General features: G+C 48.7%; 1 protein-coding gene across 1 annotated transcript; it reads left to right on the plus strand.

Moving 5' to 3' along the window:
• Positions 1 to 6,254: 6,254 nt before the first annotated feature.
• LMH87_001457 (uncharacterized protein) lies at positions 6,255 to 7,271 on the plus strand (the record flags this gene model as incomplete). The annotated part of the gene is made up of 1 exon (XM_056192733.1): positions 6,255 to 7,271. One exon carries the CDS (start codon positions 6,255 to 6,257, stop codon positions 7,269 to 7,271), a length of 1,017 nt encoding a protein of 338 aa, XP_056049839.1.
• Between the last annotated feature and the right edge of the window lie 8,155 nt (positions 7,272 to 15,426).

The following is a 15,426-nucleotide window of genomic DNA, read 5'->3' on the forward strand; positions in this document are numbered from 1 at the left end:
GTACCAAACAGTGGGCGCTTACCCGGAGGCTTTGAGTGGTCCGGGGGAACAAAAAAAAAATCCATGGCGTAGTTCTTATGCAGGTAGGTGTATGTCACTGAAACCACAACAACACTGGTGTAAGCATTCATGGCAGATGTAGACCGTTACTCATGACGGTGGAATTTTCTTCTCTCTATCACGCTGCGACATCCCGCTCGTTTTCGATACAACACGATCATGAAATTAAGCGAAGGCAATCTCGCGTTGTTGCAGGCTACGCCGTCGCGCTCTCCATCACCAGAAAATTCAGAAGAAGAGCAGCTCGCCGAGATAATGCGCGAGTGCAACGCTTACGCAACACGGCTGAAGCGACAGGGCCGCGCAGACTGCCTCGCCCGCCAGAACCTCGTTTTGGCCGAAGGGCGCCTGCGCCGAGCAGACGGCAAGGAAATTCCCCCAAAAATGACAACGTGGCAAGACATAGAGCGATCTTTAGCTGCCGAGTTCGCACCGTTGCCGACCAATCTCGCCCAGGCGAGGAAGCTCCCGCCTCGCAGCAGTCAGGCGCGGCTCCAACAGAAAAGAATAGATGAACGGCACGTCCAGCGCCACCCGTCGTGGCCTGTTTATTGGGACTCGACGATGGAAAATGAGTTTTCAGTTTTTTACGCGGGATTGGCTGTAGACACAGACCATGACAGTTTGGTAGTTCTTAGTTAGCACTAGAGCCGTCCTCTCACGCCAACTTGCAACCATAGACGCCAACTTGATGATCCGCATGCATCTAACAGAGATCGAGAAAATCTGCACCGATGCAGACGGCACATTTCTGCCCGCAGGCGACCCCCAGAGGTGGTACAAAAGCTGGACAAAAAAGCGGTGCACTCTCTCTCCGAGGCCGCACCCAACTCCATCCAAGTTCAAGAAGCAACATTTGGCAACTCGGTGTCAATTTGCTGTGGATTACCTGCAGCCTGTAGGACGTTCAATCAGCCTAGTGCTCCGCGCCTGTGCCCCGTCGCAGACGGCTACCACAGTATAAGCCAGAACCCTGCTACTCGGCCGGCGAACGATATAGTCCACGACCCATTCGGCTCAACTGTTTATTTCATGTGCGAATTTTGCACAATGCGAATGCGAAAATTGTTACTGCTTGCTCCGTTGGCAAATCTTGCTATGAGTATCTCTTTGGTGGCCTTGCTCACCTTGACGTATACAAAACTCAATGTTCCAAGTCAACTATTTTTTCGCGTGAGTGCATTTCTGATAGTAGCACAAAGTGCTGATACTCTAAGCTGCGATAGTTTGACAAGCGGGATTTGGCTAATACTCTGTGAGGCTTTAGCACAAGCCAACTTCATTTGGTTCGCAAACCCGAATCGCAAGAGACGCTCGCGAAGACTCGCCAACTCTAACTCCTTCTTCATTGGTCGTAATCATTGAACCGCCCGGGTGTGCAGGCTTGAGTTGTCACCTTACGCGAACTCTATATGGTGCATTACAGAGGGGTGCAACCGACACCAGCTTATCTGGATTGTCCCCTTCGCAACCATTCAACGACAAAATCACCACTATCAGTAGGGCAATATACGTAAGGCAGGTCCTGTTACTTGGCTTTAATGTTCTCTCACTTGCTCTTCACGCGTTACTATTATACTTCAAAGCCTCGCGGAAGTCCCTCGGGCTGATGATGGTCATGTCTCTCATTCTGGCCATATATGCCACCAGTCTTCGAGCGTACGCCAGCCACGCAGCTGTTAAACTAGTGGAAGACTTGGATGATCCGGAATATAAGTTTGACCATTCTGCGCAACTTGTTTTTATTTTTGAGATGCTTGGCTGGGCAGCAGTGGTGTTTGCGTGGTGTGGCGTGGAATTTTGGGCTCTTTGGCTTATTGCTGTATCGTATCCTAATGTGGCAGCGGGCTGATCCTACTGTCCGCATTTTCTCCTGGCTTGATATATCATGATTTATACTTTATTCGGTTGCATTGGAAAAAAGTCTGCGTGAATCAACGCCGGAAGAGGCTTAGCCTGCCACAGATCAAACCTAGAACAGCACCTCGAAAACCGGCACACGTATAACGAACCAGGCCACTCCAACCAATTCCCTCTTCACTTCCACAATCATCAATCACTTGCTGCTCAACCTCGGGCAGTTTCAAATTACCGCATGAACATCCACCACTTGTTGTGGTTTCACGGAGCCAAATAGGTGGTCGAGGGGCTCTTGTACCTCTAATATCCTCGTCAATGCGCATGGAACCGTGAAGCTCTGTAAGTCTACGCATGAAAAAAGTAAAACAATTAACTAACTCGAAATAGGGGGCCAAGATTCTCTTCAGGAGCGATTCAATATGAATGAAGCTACAGTGCTCACAATGAAGCTTATACAAGGGTATGCTAATGAAGATGGCCGACTCGGGCTAAAGAAGCCTGACCGTTGTCCGCTTGGCTTCGACTTTCTCCGTGCACTTGAACGGATGATGAGCATCGATGGTCTAGAAAAGGTACGCTTGAGTGTAAATTGAAGCTGTCAAGGTCATAATGACGGTAGGCAATTCTGTTGCTACTTGCGCCAAAATCAAGATTAAGTAAGCTGGGTTTTGCACATGCTGTTTCAGAAAGACAATTGAGGGACAGTGCTTGTATTGCATATCAGTATAGTTTAATGTCTTCTTGAGGCTTCACATTGCCCATCTCCGGGCCCTCTTCCTCATTGCTTTCGCTAGTTGCGTTGCAGCCTGTGCGCGGTGTATTCTTTTGCGAGTGTTTCTAGCCACTATTTAATTGAACCCCAACGAAGCCCTAGCCCTCTTCTGTCTTTGCAGTCGCGGTGGTTACGGCCTGTTCCCCCAGCAGGTCCTCGACGCCTGTTCCTCGTCAGCGTTGAGCTGCGCCATGGTACCAATGTGGCACGTGTTGTCGTTTGAGCGGGACTTAAAGATGGATTTATGTATGCCGACAGCTGGAGGATGTCCAATTCAGGCGTTGAAAAAATGTCGAGAGGCGGGAGGCCTTCCATCGCCGAACTTGGAAGTGAGACAACGGATGCCGCATTTGAAAAGCTAGAGGCACCATTCATCGAAGGACTTTCAGTGAGACTGGCTCTCAAACTTGATGCATACCGACGAAATTCTTCGAAGTCGGGCTTTGGGGGAAGGTGTGTCGTCGCAATTTGATCCACCCCGTACTCGTTCCATTCTGGACAGAAGTCATCATTGGCGTTGAAGGTGTGCCTTCTATTTTCCGTTTCCATGTAAATCGGAATTCGAGCAGTGTAATCTGTATTGCCGGATGACTCTCGTTTTATATTTGCGAGCATAGTTTAAACACGTTTTGGATCTCTGGATAACTTGAATGTGATATAGGCCAAAACGCAGGCAGAAGATTCCACGCCCAATCAAGATAGAAAATCCAAAGAAGTGAAGGCGAGAGTGTCGGGGAGAGGTGATGCCATATGATATATCTCTAAAATTGGACCGAGCAAAGACTAACGTTAAGATCTAGTTCACAGAAACCTAAGACATCGCATCCTTCACAATGCAGATGTCCGTTTCCTGCTTCCGCGCCGCCCTAGCGCGTGGTGGGCGGGACTCAAAACCGTGCTAGGGTCAACAAAGGTATTCTTGGTTGCTAAGCCATGCTGCCTGGCGTAGCAACATGGGTCCGATAAGATGACTTAATGCCTACTACATTCACTCATCCATTCCTCATTCAAGTTGCCCGAGTGACATCAGTGTTCCCGGGGCGGTTCAAATTATGAAGAGGACGATCGACAAAGGTAGCTCTGGTAGCTTCTCCCGCCGCTACAAGTCGTCGTCCACTCTTCCACAATGCGTCCCACATACAGCCCTCGCCCTTCGAGCATTTCCTGCCAGTCAGAAATTTCCTTCAATTTACTTAAAAATGAATTTTTGATGCCAAAGCCACGAAAAGTGGTTTTGGAGTCCTCCATTCGCTCTCAAGGTCGCTCACTTAAAGCTCCTTTCGGCCACCCATGCTGGTTTTATCATAACTCTGACATGCCTTCCGGGAGTGATCATTCTAGTTTGTTGGCTGATGAGAAGCCAATCTGTAGCCCTACTGCAACCGGGTACAGTACAAGAATTTCCTTTTATTTTCCGGTAGCCTAGTGTCTCGACTATCACATCAAAACAGTTTCCTACCAATAGCCTCCAGCCACTCCCTGCGCCCACGCTGGTGCTTCACACATCTTGCGCCCAGACGAACGCCCCGACAGCAATTATCCACCGGACGGCTTCTTCGTATTGAGCCCAACACCGTGGCTGCGCAAGGCTTTGATCACAGCCTCGGCTGACTTTGCCTCCCCGAACGACAACACTACAGTCGTTCCGCCATAACCAGAATCAAGAAAAAAAGAATTCGACTCCGTCTCCGCCCTCACCTGCTCTTGCAGCTGCATCTCCATATTATCCGTTAACCAATCTCTAGTATGAGCCACGTCAATGAGACGAGATGCTTCTCCGCGCACAGCCTAGCTCGCAAAGCCAGCCCTCTGCTCCACTTCCGGGAGCGAAACGGGCGACCACAAAGCTTGAAAAGGGTCAATTGCTCCTGCTGGTGTGCCGATACTTGTTGCCTCGCCGACAGTGTCCTCATTAATCGTCAGTTTGACTTCTGAGCCCAAAACGTTTTTACGCCTTTTGATTGCCATATTGCCAGCTGTTGCTTTATGCTGTCTTTTCGCGGATGTCAGCGGTGCTGCACCGGCTCCCGGCGACGCTGCCTTGGGCCCTTCTACTTCGAACTGAAGCAGTCCCCGCAGGAAGTCAGCCTCGGAAACCTTATCTGAAGGATTGAAGAACATCCATTTCATTAGCTTTTTTCTTCAGGGCGTCGCCGGTTTGGCGCTGGGCTTACCGGACACTGTTGTTACTTCACCTTTGTCTGAGCCGATGAACTGCGTTTTCGATCCTGCATTTGGAAGAACATTATCACCGAAGTCCCTGTGTGGTTTCTTGCGCTTTGTACTCCCAAGTCCTGGCTTTCCAGTGCTTGATGTCTCGCCGGCAATGTCCCCTGTACTGGGTAGTACAGTTGTAGATCTGATACTCCGTCTTTGCCGCCTTAGGCCGTTGGTAGCAGGTGCATCCGCGCCGCGAGTCTGTCTCTTGGCTTTTCCGGCAAGTTTTTCGCTTATGATTGCTTGGCCGATCGGAGCTTCACTTCCATCGTCTGAGGCGGGTATGACGATCTCGACGCGAGAAGTGTTATGAGCCGCTGTTTTAGTTTGCGATAGATCCTGTGAGTCCGGGGTTCGCCCAATCTTAGGTGCGTTTGTTGCCAGTCCAGCGCCGCAGAAAACGATACCAGTCGTGGACGGAGGGGCCGCACTCTGCAGAAACACTGCACCGCGATGATTCTTAGCATGTTCTTGACCATGATCCTCCATAAGACCGGGTATACTAGCATTTGCGCCGCTACTAGCCTTGGCGTCTCCAGCCACTGTTTGCAAATTCTCTGTGTGCTTCTGATCAGCTTTGTATTAGTATGCGCTGCTATTGTTGACCTACCAGTATGACCTCCGTCATTTGTTTTGTCCAAGGTAACAACTGGCACCTGGGGCACAAGGCCAAATGCAACAGGCTTGGAGTTTTGAGCGGCCGAGCTCTCCGCTGCTGGAGTTGTTTCGACTTTTACCATGGTAATCAGTTTTACGCAGAAAGGGACATCACAGCTCGGCTTTATTTGCGCCTCCTGTCAGATTTCTCCTTCGAACGAAGGAACGTGTTTCAAAGGGCTACGTGCAAAGAGTATGATTTCTTCCGCCTCTCTATCATTGGCCAGGCTATTCGTGTCGGACACGAACGGATCGCCGCTCTACCTTGAAACCCCACGAAGCGTCACCTAATGTTGTCCAAAAGCTGCAAGGCCTTGTTCGCTAGGCTTACTGCAACGACTGTAGTTGAGTCATGGAGTGCAAGGCCGTCGCACCCCTTGCTTGCACGTGTTTCTTGAACATACGTCATCCGCGAGAGCGTTGAAACTATATAGAGATGCCGGCAGTCTTCTGTATTCTCGTAATCTACGTCTTATTCATTTACCATTCGTCGCTACTCTTTATCCGAATTTTCAAAACTTCAGCTTCCACTCATCGCCTGGTCAAAATGCTAGGACTAAGAAATCTGCCGATGGAACTGCTTCTCCGCGTTAGCTACGCCCTCTCAGAGCGCGACACTTGCTCTTTGATGAGGACGTGTTGGCTTTTCTACAACACTCTTCAAAGAGACGTTTACCGCCGAAACATTATGCATTCCCGCTCAACTTTACTACCCTATGTCGTCCAAGCTGGTAACCCGCAATCTATTAGCTTGGTTCTGAGTATCGACTGCAAGCCATCGCTAAGCTACCTGGCGCGAAGTCGTCAAGGTAAAACAGCGCTCTTGGCAGCTATTGACTTGGGTGATGTTGACACCGCTCTGAAGCTGATCGACAGGGGCGGCCAGCAGATTAATCTTAGAGACATTGGTTTGGGATGGCGGCCGCTCACATTGGCTGTGGTGAGGAATCAAGAGGAGATTGTGAAAGGGCTGATTACCAAGAAGGTATCGGACGTCAATGGCTACGAGGATTCCAAATATCACGGAGCTCCCCTGATTTTGGCGGCCCGGTCTGGTCGATATCGTCTAGTGGAGATCTTGCTTACGATCAAGAAGCTCGACAGACGTGTGGCAGATCGCAAGTTGCGTACCGCCCTTGATCTTGCAGTCATAGCCGGCTGCTGGCGCACGGTTCATGCTTTACTCGACGATCCGTTTGAAAGAGATTGTTTTGCGACGTATGGACATAATCCAATGTTTCATGCAATTGCATCGGGAAATGTCAATATCGTGGAGAGCTTGATCCAGAAGAACTTCGCCGTCATCCCTCCTTATCTTGGCAAAGCTCTTCAATCTGGTAAAGAGGCTGTGGTGCGAGCACTGCTTACAGGCCAGGCTCAGCTCGCAAGTGCCCAGTGGCTGGCCCGCAAAGCCTTAGCATGCGCTGCAGAGGGAGGTCTTTTACACTTTGTCGAGACTCTCCTACCCGGTGCTGATTCGGCGGAGCGCCACGAGGCGCTTTTATGCGCAGTGGAAAAGAACCATTGGGGAGTGGCCAGACTTATCCTGGATGATGATAGGGCACGCGAGGCCGACACAATATTTTCAGAATATCCTTTTGCTTCTTGGTACTTGCTTATGGCCAGAAACAATGGTGAAGCATGCGATGGTGCTGACTTCGACTTCAAAAGCTACTGCTTCTGTCTTGCAGAGCGGGAGTTCTAGTTGCAAGCCAAGGCAAAAACAAAAGGTTACGAAGAAATAGCTCGAGCCACAGTTGAAGATTTAATTGTGAAGCAAGATGCGTCTGCTAGTAATTCATACACCAATTGATAAAGCTCTGTATTGAGCTCTCGCTTCGGCCCGTAATCTGCGAAAGTAGCCGTCATCGGGGCAGCAGGCGCCGATGTGACTGCATGCCAAAAGAATCACGATGTATCTATATAGACATAAGGAGCGAACTAGCAAATGATTATCCTCCTTTTTCGGTGACGCCGGCTGCCTCGCCCAGGCCACACTGGTAGGCCCCACGCGCCGTCCAGTCCATGTCTTCGACTGACAGGCAGCCCATAGCACAGACAACACAATTTCTCGGAGCCGTCGCGGGGGCTGCGGTGCTCGGACACAGTCTCCGTCGGCTGCCGCATCTCCAGCGCGCTTTCATGATGGTCAGAAAACCGGGCGTAAGCCTTTTCGACGCGCTCGTGCAGCTTGTGCGTCTTACGATTAAAATGGTAATCCTCGCGCGTCACGTGGCGCCGGTGACGCTTCTCCTTGCCATTCTGTCTTTGCCCAGCCTCGCGTGTTCACCTTTGTCTTGCGACGGCCGTCGGCATCTAGGAGAAAAGTAGTGCTGCATATTGTGAAGGAAAAGGCTGTTGCTGAACCCTGTGATGTGGGTGGAGGAGGACGTGGAAGTGGTTCGTGCTGGGGGAGGCTCCACGCCCATAGTCCCATCGCGAAATGAGGTCAACCAGCAAGACTGGCGTAAAGTTCCAGATATGCAATATACGTCAAATCTCAATTTAGCTCTCAATATAGCGAAAATAGGCTACTAATTCCAATTGCCGCTCAGTCAGCGCCGCGGCCTGCCATCAAATCGCCAGCCCCCTAAACCAAATGTATGTAAAAGACTTGATCAATATGGAGCTTGTATTGCGGACACCATCCCCACGCCCCGAGCTCCGAAAGCGAGATCCTGCTGCAGCATGCGATGGACTAGCCCTATCGCCTTACTCGGTACGCGTCGCATGAAAGATTTCATTATAATTCCTCGTTTATCTTCTGGGAACGTGCAGCATTGCGAGTGCACTACATGCAGCACCTTCAGAATCTTGGGATGGCGACGTAACACGCGAAGCGTGTCGCTGTAGAAATCTGATGATTGTACCACGTCCAACAACTCCTGAAACGTCTCTGCCTGAATCTGCACGCCATGGCACATAAATAGAGTAGCCATATCTGTATCTCCCCTATCAACGCATAGCAGTTGTCGTAGTAGATTTTCCATCACGGCGCTGGTGTGTTCGAGCGACATTTCCGAACTTTGTTGAAGGCATGAGCCAAGACGGCTCCTGTAATGACGATTTATAATCATCAAAAGCTGTTTAACAAAAGCCTTCTGGGTAATCCTAGTGCCACTTACTCTTTGTGTCGCTGCGAACACTGTGAGGTTTACCATGTCCGAGAGAGGGAGAGCGTTGCTCCACCCCGGCAGCGCAGCTGCTGCATCCAATAAGAGCAATGCATTTGTGAACAAGTGATCATGACAAGCTTTCAACAACGCGTCGTGTACATTTGCGCCGAGTTGCAGCAGCTTCTGCACCATTGTTCCTCTGCAAGAAGAAAAAGCTAGCATGATTGGCGTTGCCCCTGATTTTGTCTTGCGGTTGACGTCCATCTTCCTGATCTTGACGAGGTAATCAGCCAGATTCGATAGACCGTACTGTATGGAAGCGTGAAAAGCGTCTAGGCCTTCAATGGTGGAGGATTCCGACGCGCCATGCTGCAGCAGCATCAACGCTGTGCTCTCCTTGCCGGCCAGGACAGCACCCCAGAATGGGGAAATGGACGTCCCTGACGGCCCTTCTGCAGAGACCCCACAGCTGAGGAGAAAAGCAACGACATCTTCCAGACCTCTTGTAGCGGCTAAGTATATTGGCGCATAGATTTGTAAAGGGGACCTTTGTAGGGCTTCCATTCTTCTTGGATACGGCCGACAGCGTTCGAGGCTGGCACCTGCTGCGGCGGCAGCTTGTAACGTACCAATTACTATTTTCTGATCAACGTAACAGGTTATGGCGTGAAAAATAGCCGCTGAGCCATGATCTCGACTATCGCTCCTGTATAGAATCCGGTTGCAAATGTCGTGGAGTGCGTGGCAAGTGCGTGCGAGAGCAGCCTGAGACGCCACAGGACTGAGCCTGGCAATATCGCAGATAATTTCAACGGGAAGCCAGATAAGCATTGTGTGATACACTTCTGTTCAGCATCGAGGAAGAGTAGACCGGCCCCGATCAGCCCCGGCATAGTCTGTCCTTATACTGAATGCATGCATGTACGTGTGGAAGATTAATTACTGTTTTTTTGCCCTTTTTGACAGGATCTTTCGTTTGTGGACAATTTACAGGGGTGGGAAACGGATGTCCGGCTTTGCGCCGACGAAAATGGCTACGTGCGTATGACGCATTTCGAGCAGACCGTAGAAGATTTACAACATCTTGGTTCTTTAGTCTGATTCCATCACCCACAGTTGGTAAAACCTTTTGCGCATATCCAATTGATAATTTATTGAATGCGGAACTCATATGCTATAATGAGCTATCGAGATCCTTAATCAGAAACAAGACGATCTGCGGTTTAGTTTTGTTCAGTGCATGCATTTCCGTTTGTTTTTATCATTGTACTCTGCTTTTCTTCGTTCCATCCCATATAATTTGCAGAGCTTTCTCTGTGTCGTTCTTCAGCGACAGGTGTAGGCTTCCAAATAATTAGAAGGCAACCCGGCGGTCCATCTGGACCGCTTAGCATTTCTCTAGTGATCCAATAGGTGGCAAATTGACATCTGATTGATCGTATTTTCATTCCCGTAATTGAAATTGCCACTGGTCGAGGAGGGGGTCAAACTGTCGCGGAAGTAGTAGCGTGGGTATAGATAACAGTGGCTGTAAATGGCGGTGATTTTTAACTAGCGGAGGGGCCAATAACTAGGCTAACGTAAAAGTGCTAGGCCATTTCTGGCAGAACTCGGGCCGCTATGGGCCTCACTGAAGCAATGTGCGGGGGCAAAAGAAGTGCCGAATTAGGCTTTCCACCAGATCCTCTAAAACGTGAAGAGATTTGCCTGGCAACCGCTAAAAGTCTCATCAAATGCCACAGCCACAATGTTAGGCCAACCACATAGGTCAGTCTGCATTTCAGCATGATTGTCTCTCGCTTCACAATTAATTCGCGTCTGCATGCCTAATGGCCGTCTAGTCTGATCAGGAGTTTGCGCTGCCTCTCAGCTGCGTAGCTCTCCTTGACTGTTTCTCCGCTGACCTACTTTCAATCATGAATGGTCCTCTCTGTGGTGTGCGGCTGCCACTTGCATATACACTGGACATCTCGGACTCTGGAACGTGGCTGGACGAAAGTGGCTGTAGGAAGTATTGGGATGATGCCACGGCAATGGTATGTACATACGGTCTTATGACTTGTAGAATTATACTTTGTCTCCCTGTCTATTTTTGTAACGACACCTAAATGAGCTGTACTTACTATCAGACAAAGAGCTCATGCGACTTCTCATGGGTACGCACCGGTATTATCACTGTCTATCCACACTCTTTGTCTTTCGTCATCTTAAATTTGCAAATCAATTGTGTTGAAGCCTCCGAATATCGATAGAGCAGGATTGGGCCTCAGAAGGCAAGTCTGTGTAAAAAGGGCGTAGTTTCGCTCCGCCTCACTCAACCCGTCTGGCTGATGCTGCTGTCGCATCACTGGGGAAGTTTTCTGCAGCGCTGGTCTGAAGTGCACCACTGCGCGTCGTCGCAGTATTCTCCAGTCTCTCGATCTGTTTTGTTTGATCACGAATGAACTGCATTTGCGCCGCGAGGCCGAAGTCTGCCTCCTTGACTTGTTGCTCTAGCAGTTGTTTTTGCTGGAGAAGATGCGAGCGTTCTCTTTCTCCCTTTTCTGCTAGGGCACGCGAGGCACATTCCATTTCGTAAAATTCATGGTAAATGGCCATGAACCAGCTTGAAATAACCCTATGAGTCTCTCCATCGATTGCTTGTGCACTGTTCATGCTTAATTGGGAGGGCAGTGAGGATGACTTGTTTTCCCAACGATGAGCGCTGGGCATTAATTTATATTTCAATGAAGTTTTAAGGTTTTGAAATGCAGAAAGCCACTAACTGGTATTTCCAATTTCTTCAGCCACGTTTTACAACAATCACAGTATTTTTTTTGGTGCAGTACATAACAGCTCCCTTTCTATCTTTCAAAAATGAGCGCGCCGTATCGGTTGAAAACGAGCGGCTGTTAGTGGGTGTTTATAGGCCACCACACTGAGCAATAGGTGCCTTGCGCGGGTGGGCCTACCTGTTTCGTCTCCAGTGTAGGCGAGGAGATAAATCTGATTATGCACCAAATAACCACATTCATGGCGAGCAGGGTCAGTGATACTTTGATCGAATTTTGAAAGACACGGCAGAAGTACTTGGCCAGATGACGAAACCAAGGTGTGCAGAATATGATTTGCCGGATATGGATTATGAAAGCCCATTAGTGCACAATTGATGAACGTGTAGGCAGGTGATCTACAATCTGTATCGACAGGATGCTCCCCAAATACTTCCATGCGAGTAGCTACTTCGTGCTATGTAATATATCTCCACCAAGGCATGCACAATCTTGCGCACAATCTTGCGCAATATTACACGCTATTTTCCACTATTCTTTCTTCCTATTAGACTATTTTTCGCCCAGGAGTTGGCCCGATTCTTGCCTTGAACTAGGAGTAATCAATAGCGGATTTGCGCTGACCAAGAAGGCCAAGACGGATATGAAGCACAGCCTCTCCTTTTTACTTTTAGACGCATTGAATAATGTTCAGCGCGAGTTCGAATTGAAATTTGCGTAGACTGTATTTGGATATTGGTCTTTTTGTGATCACACAAAGTTGTGAGCTAACTGCCATAAAAAGTGACAGTCAGCTCTGGTCGTTCACGTGTTCACGATCACAAGTTCGAGTTCGAGTTCAAAAAGCAGTCGGTCGGTACTTCTCTTTTTTTATTTCTACTTGGAAAAGGTCTCTAATGCTTATGTCGCATCCCACATGGCATCGTTCGAAGTTTCCGCGACCATTGGTTACTCTCTTGTTCTCTGTGGGATCATGTCCGCGATACTGTGCTACAACTTCAGATCAATTCTGATCGCTTTGCAAGGCACCGTACGCAAACCACTATTGAAACATTTATCGTATTCACCCGTGGTTCATAGTCTACGTTTCAAACTGCAATGGAGCCGAGCCGAGTTCTTGGCAGAACTTGCCTACCTAGGCTTCAGCATATTTTGTGTTTGTTTCAAAAGCCATACTGTCGAGTCGTCCGGTCGTCGAGCGGCGAATATGTGTATTGGTAACCTCATCTTTCTATGCATCACACCGCATCTTGACTCCCTGACCAATACGCTGGGATTACGGTGGCGCACAGTTCGTAGAGTTCATGGTTCATTCGGTATCATGGCAATTCTACTACTTACATTCCATGTAGTTGCTTTTGCGTTTTCAAAAGCATCATTCACCATGAGCGTGGCAGAAAACAAATGGGCAGTTGTCGTAAGGCGCCGTTCCCTTTTGGCAGAAGGCTCGAATAATAAATTAACGTTTGCTAGGCAGCGGCCTCCGTGGGGGGCTCCTTGATCATTTGCATACCCGCCATACGATCGAGGTGGTATGAAGTGTTTCTACGACTTCATCAGGGCCTTGCAGTCGTTTCGGTGTACGGAATATGGGTGCATATCGCTTCACAGCGGTTGCTCCCCCATATACATTTGTACCTACTCATTGGCGTCGCTGCCTTTTCTCTGATGCTTCTGAGCGCTCTCGTCATAATTAGAAACGGCATGATGTGGCATACGCTTCCTCGCGCGGATATCATCCACAAAGAAGGGGCTGTACTTATCAGAGTGAATCTGTCTCGTCCTGTTCACGTGAGGGCCGGCCAATACATCAGCCTTTGGCTGTTTGTACCAACTACAAGCCCCCTCTCCATCATTCAGTGCCATCCATTCACGGTAGCATCTTGGTCAGCTGATGCTGCTACTACTTTGGACTTGCTGATCGAGCCGCGCGCGGGGCTAACTCAGCGTCTGCTACGGCGCAGCCGTGCACGACAGGATCTCTGTGTCGCCCTCTTCAGTGGCCCACACGGAAACAGCATACCAGTGGGCGATTACGAGGTAGTCTTGATGGTGGCTAGCGGATATGGCATCGCTGCACAGCTGCCGTATCTTAAACAGCTTTTGCACAACTATAACAGACGTAGCGCGCGGGCTCGGCGAATTCACCTAGTTTGGGAATTGAAAACATTAGGTATGCTTGACCCGTAAGTAGTGCCAAAATAACTAACACAAGCAGATTTAGCGATTGCAATCGAGAGTTTGCTGAACAACGCGCTGGATGACGACACTCTGGACAACGGTTATGTAAGGAACAATCTACATATTGCCAATACTAGCTGACAAACAAAAGATTCTTCAAATTTCTGTCTATGTAGAGCACGTGGAATTGGAGAAGCGAATGGGACGTCGTTCTAAAGTCATCAAAGGGCTGCCTGATTGGCATTCTATTGTCCAAAAGGAAGTCCAAGGCAAACTGATCAAGCGAGTGCAGGAAGAATCACCTGCCTTGGGAAGCATGATAGTTACAGGCAAGTTACAATTCCAAATTTTCCCAGATTTGTGTTAACCAAATACAGTTTCCGCTTCGACCCCAGTGCGGCAAGACCTGCGAGCAATTGTGCAAAGACACGTAGACAACGAGGTTGTCCTGGTAGAGTTAGATTATCAGCCTAGTTAATTTTGTGAGGAAACTTTGAACGTGCGTCCCGAATTGACATGGTCATTATTGAGTGAGGATGCTATAGACTTGTAAGTCATACACTCTTAATGGGTCACGGTCATTATGTCAATGAGAAGGGCCGAACAGAAATTTGTCAGCGCACCGGCATGTTTCTAGATTGGGCCATCATCATGTCATTCATACTTGCCCCTGAACTAAAAATATCAAAAATTGACGTACCATTCCACCATCCGCCAATGTCGAAGAGTCTGTACCCATCAGAGGAAGTACCGCCATGGCCGCGAAAAGTATCATTTTTACCTGGGCTGGTCAGAACAAATTCTACCATTGCTGTATTCCATTCACTTATAGCTATTCCACATTATTAATAAAATGAATGTTTCAGAAACATAATTAGAAAGACACTCTCGTTTTTGGTTTCTTTAAACGTAGTATGACATCAATTCTTTGGCCGGATTGTAGCCATACTAGAGCCTAATAGCGACGTCTGATGGGTTCTTGTCCGTTCGTTTGCGTAGATGAGACTCTGTTAAGTGTCATCTCTGGCATTCGTGTATTATACCATCTGCCTCGCTTGTCTGCCCATGTATAGCAGTAGCGAACAATTTGATGACGTCGACAGACCGCTCCCAACCAATGCTATTTAGATCTTACGCCTAAATTTTGTTTGCATCAATCACGTCCGCGCTGTAGGCCAAGAAGTTTGCCACAGTTCCGGAGCCAAGCTTGCTTATCGCCAGCACTTGGCACCCAGAGCGCGGTTTCCAAGGCAGATACACCGGAAAGCCACAGTTGCCAAGTTCAACCAACCACAAGCAACCCGGCAGCATATGAGAGATGACGTATTTTAACAACGGTTTTTTCTTTCCAACTGCTTGTCTATATTTGGCAGTGACCACCAACCAGGTAAAGCAGCTACTGGATGCTGAAAAGCATCGAAGAAATGCTGCAACCTATTTTGAAGATTTCTCTTGTATACATATGTTCCCAGGCACTGAAGCAAAGTAAAGGACCATTGCTGAAGCCAATTATGCGAGAAGGTCTCACGGGTGCTTGGTGCTTTCTGCCTTATCATCTAGAATCAATTTGCTGACGTTGAAACGCAGCATGCGTATATTGAAGATTTTGCTACTGTACTGTGAACATCAAGCGTTCTTTTATCCACGATGGTTTACTGCTTGTGGACAAAAATGCCCCTGTGAAATGCTAAGAAAGCGGCCGAAAACGATTGTCTTCTTTTAAGTAGCAGACTCACCGTTACTATAAATTGCGGTATTGATCCATGACAAAAGATGCTGGTCAGCAATCATC

This window comes from Akanthomyces muscarius, chromosome 3 (genome assembly GCF_028009165.1).
Source record: "Akanthomyces muscarius strain Ve6 chromosome 3, whole genome shotgun sequence".
NCBI lineage: Eukaryota > Fungi > Ascomycota > Sordariomycetes > Hypocreales > Cordycipitaceae > Akanthomyces > Akanthomyces muscarius.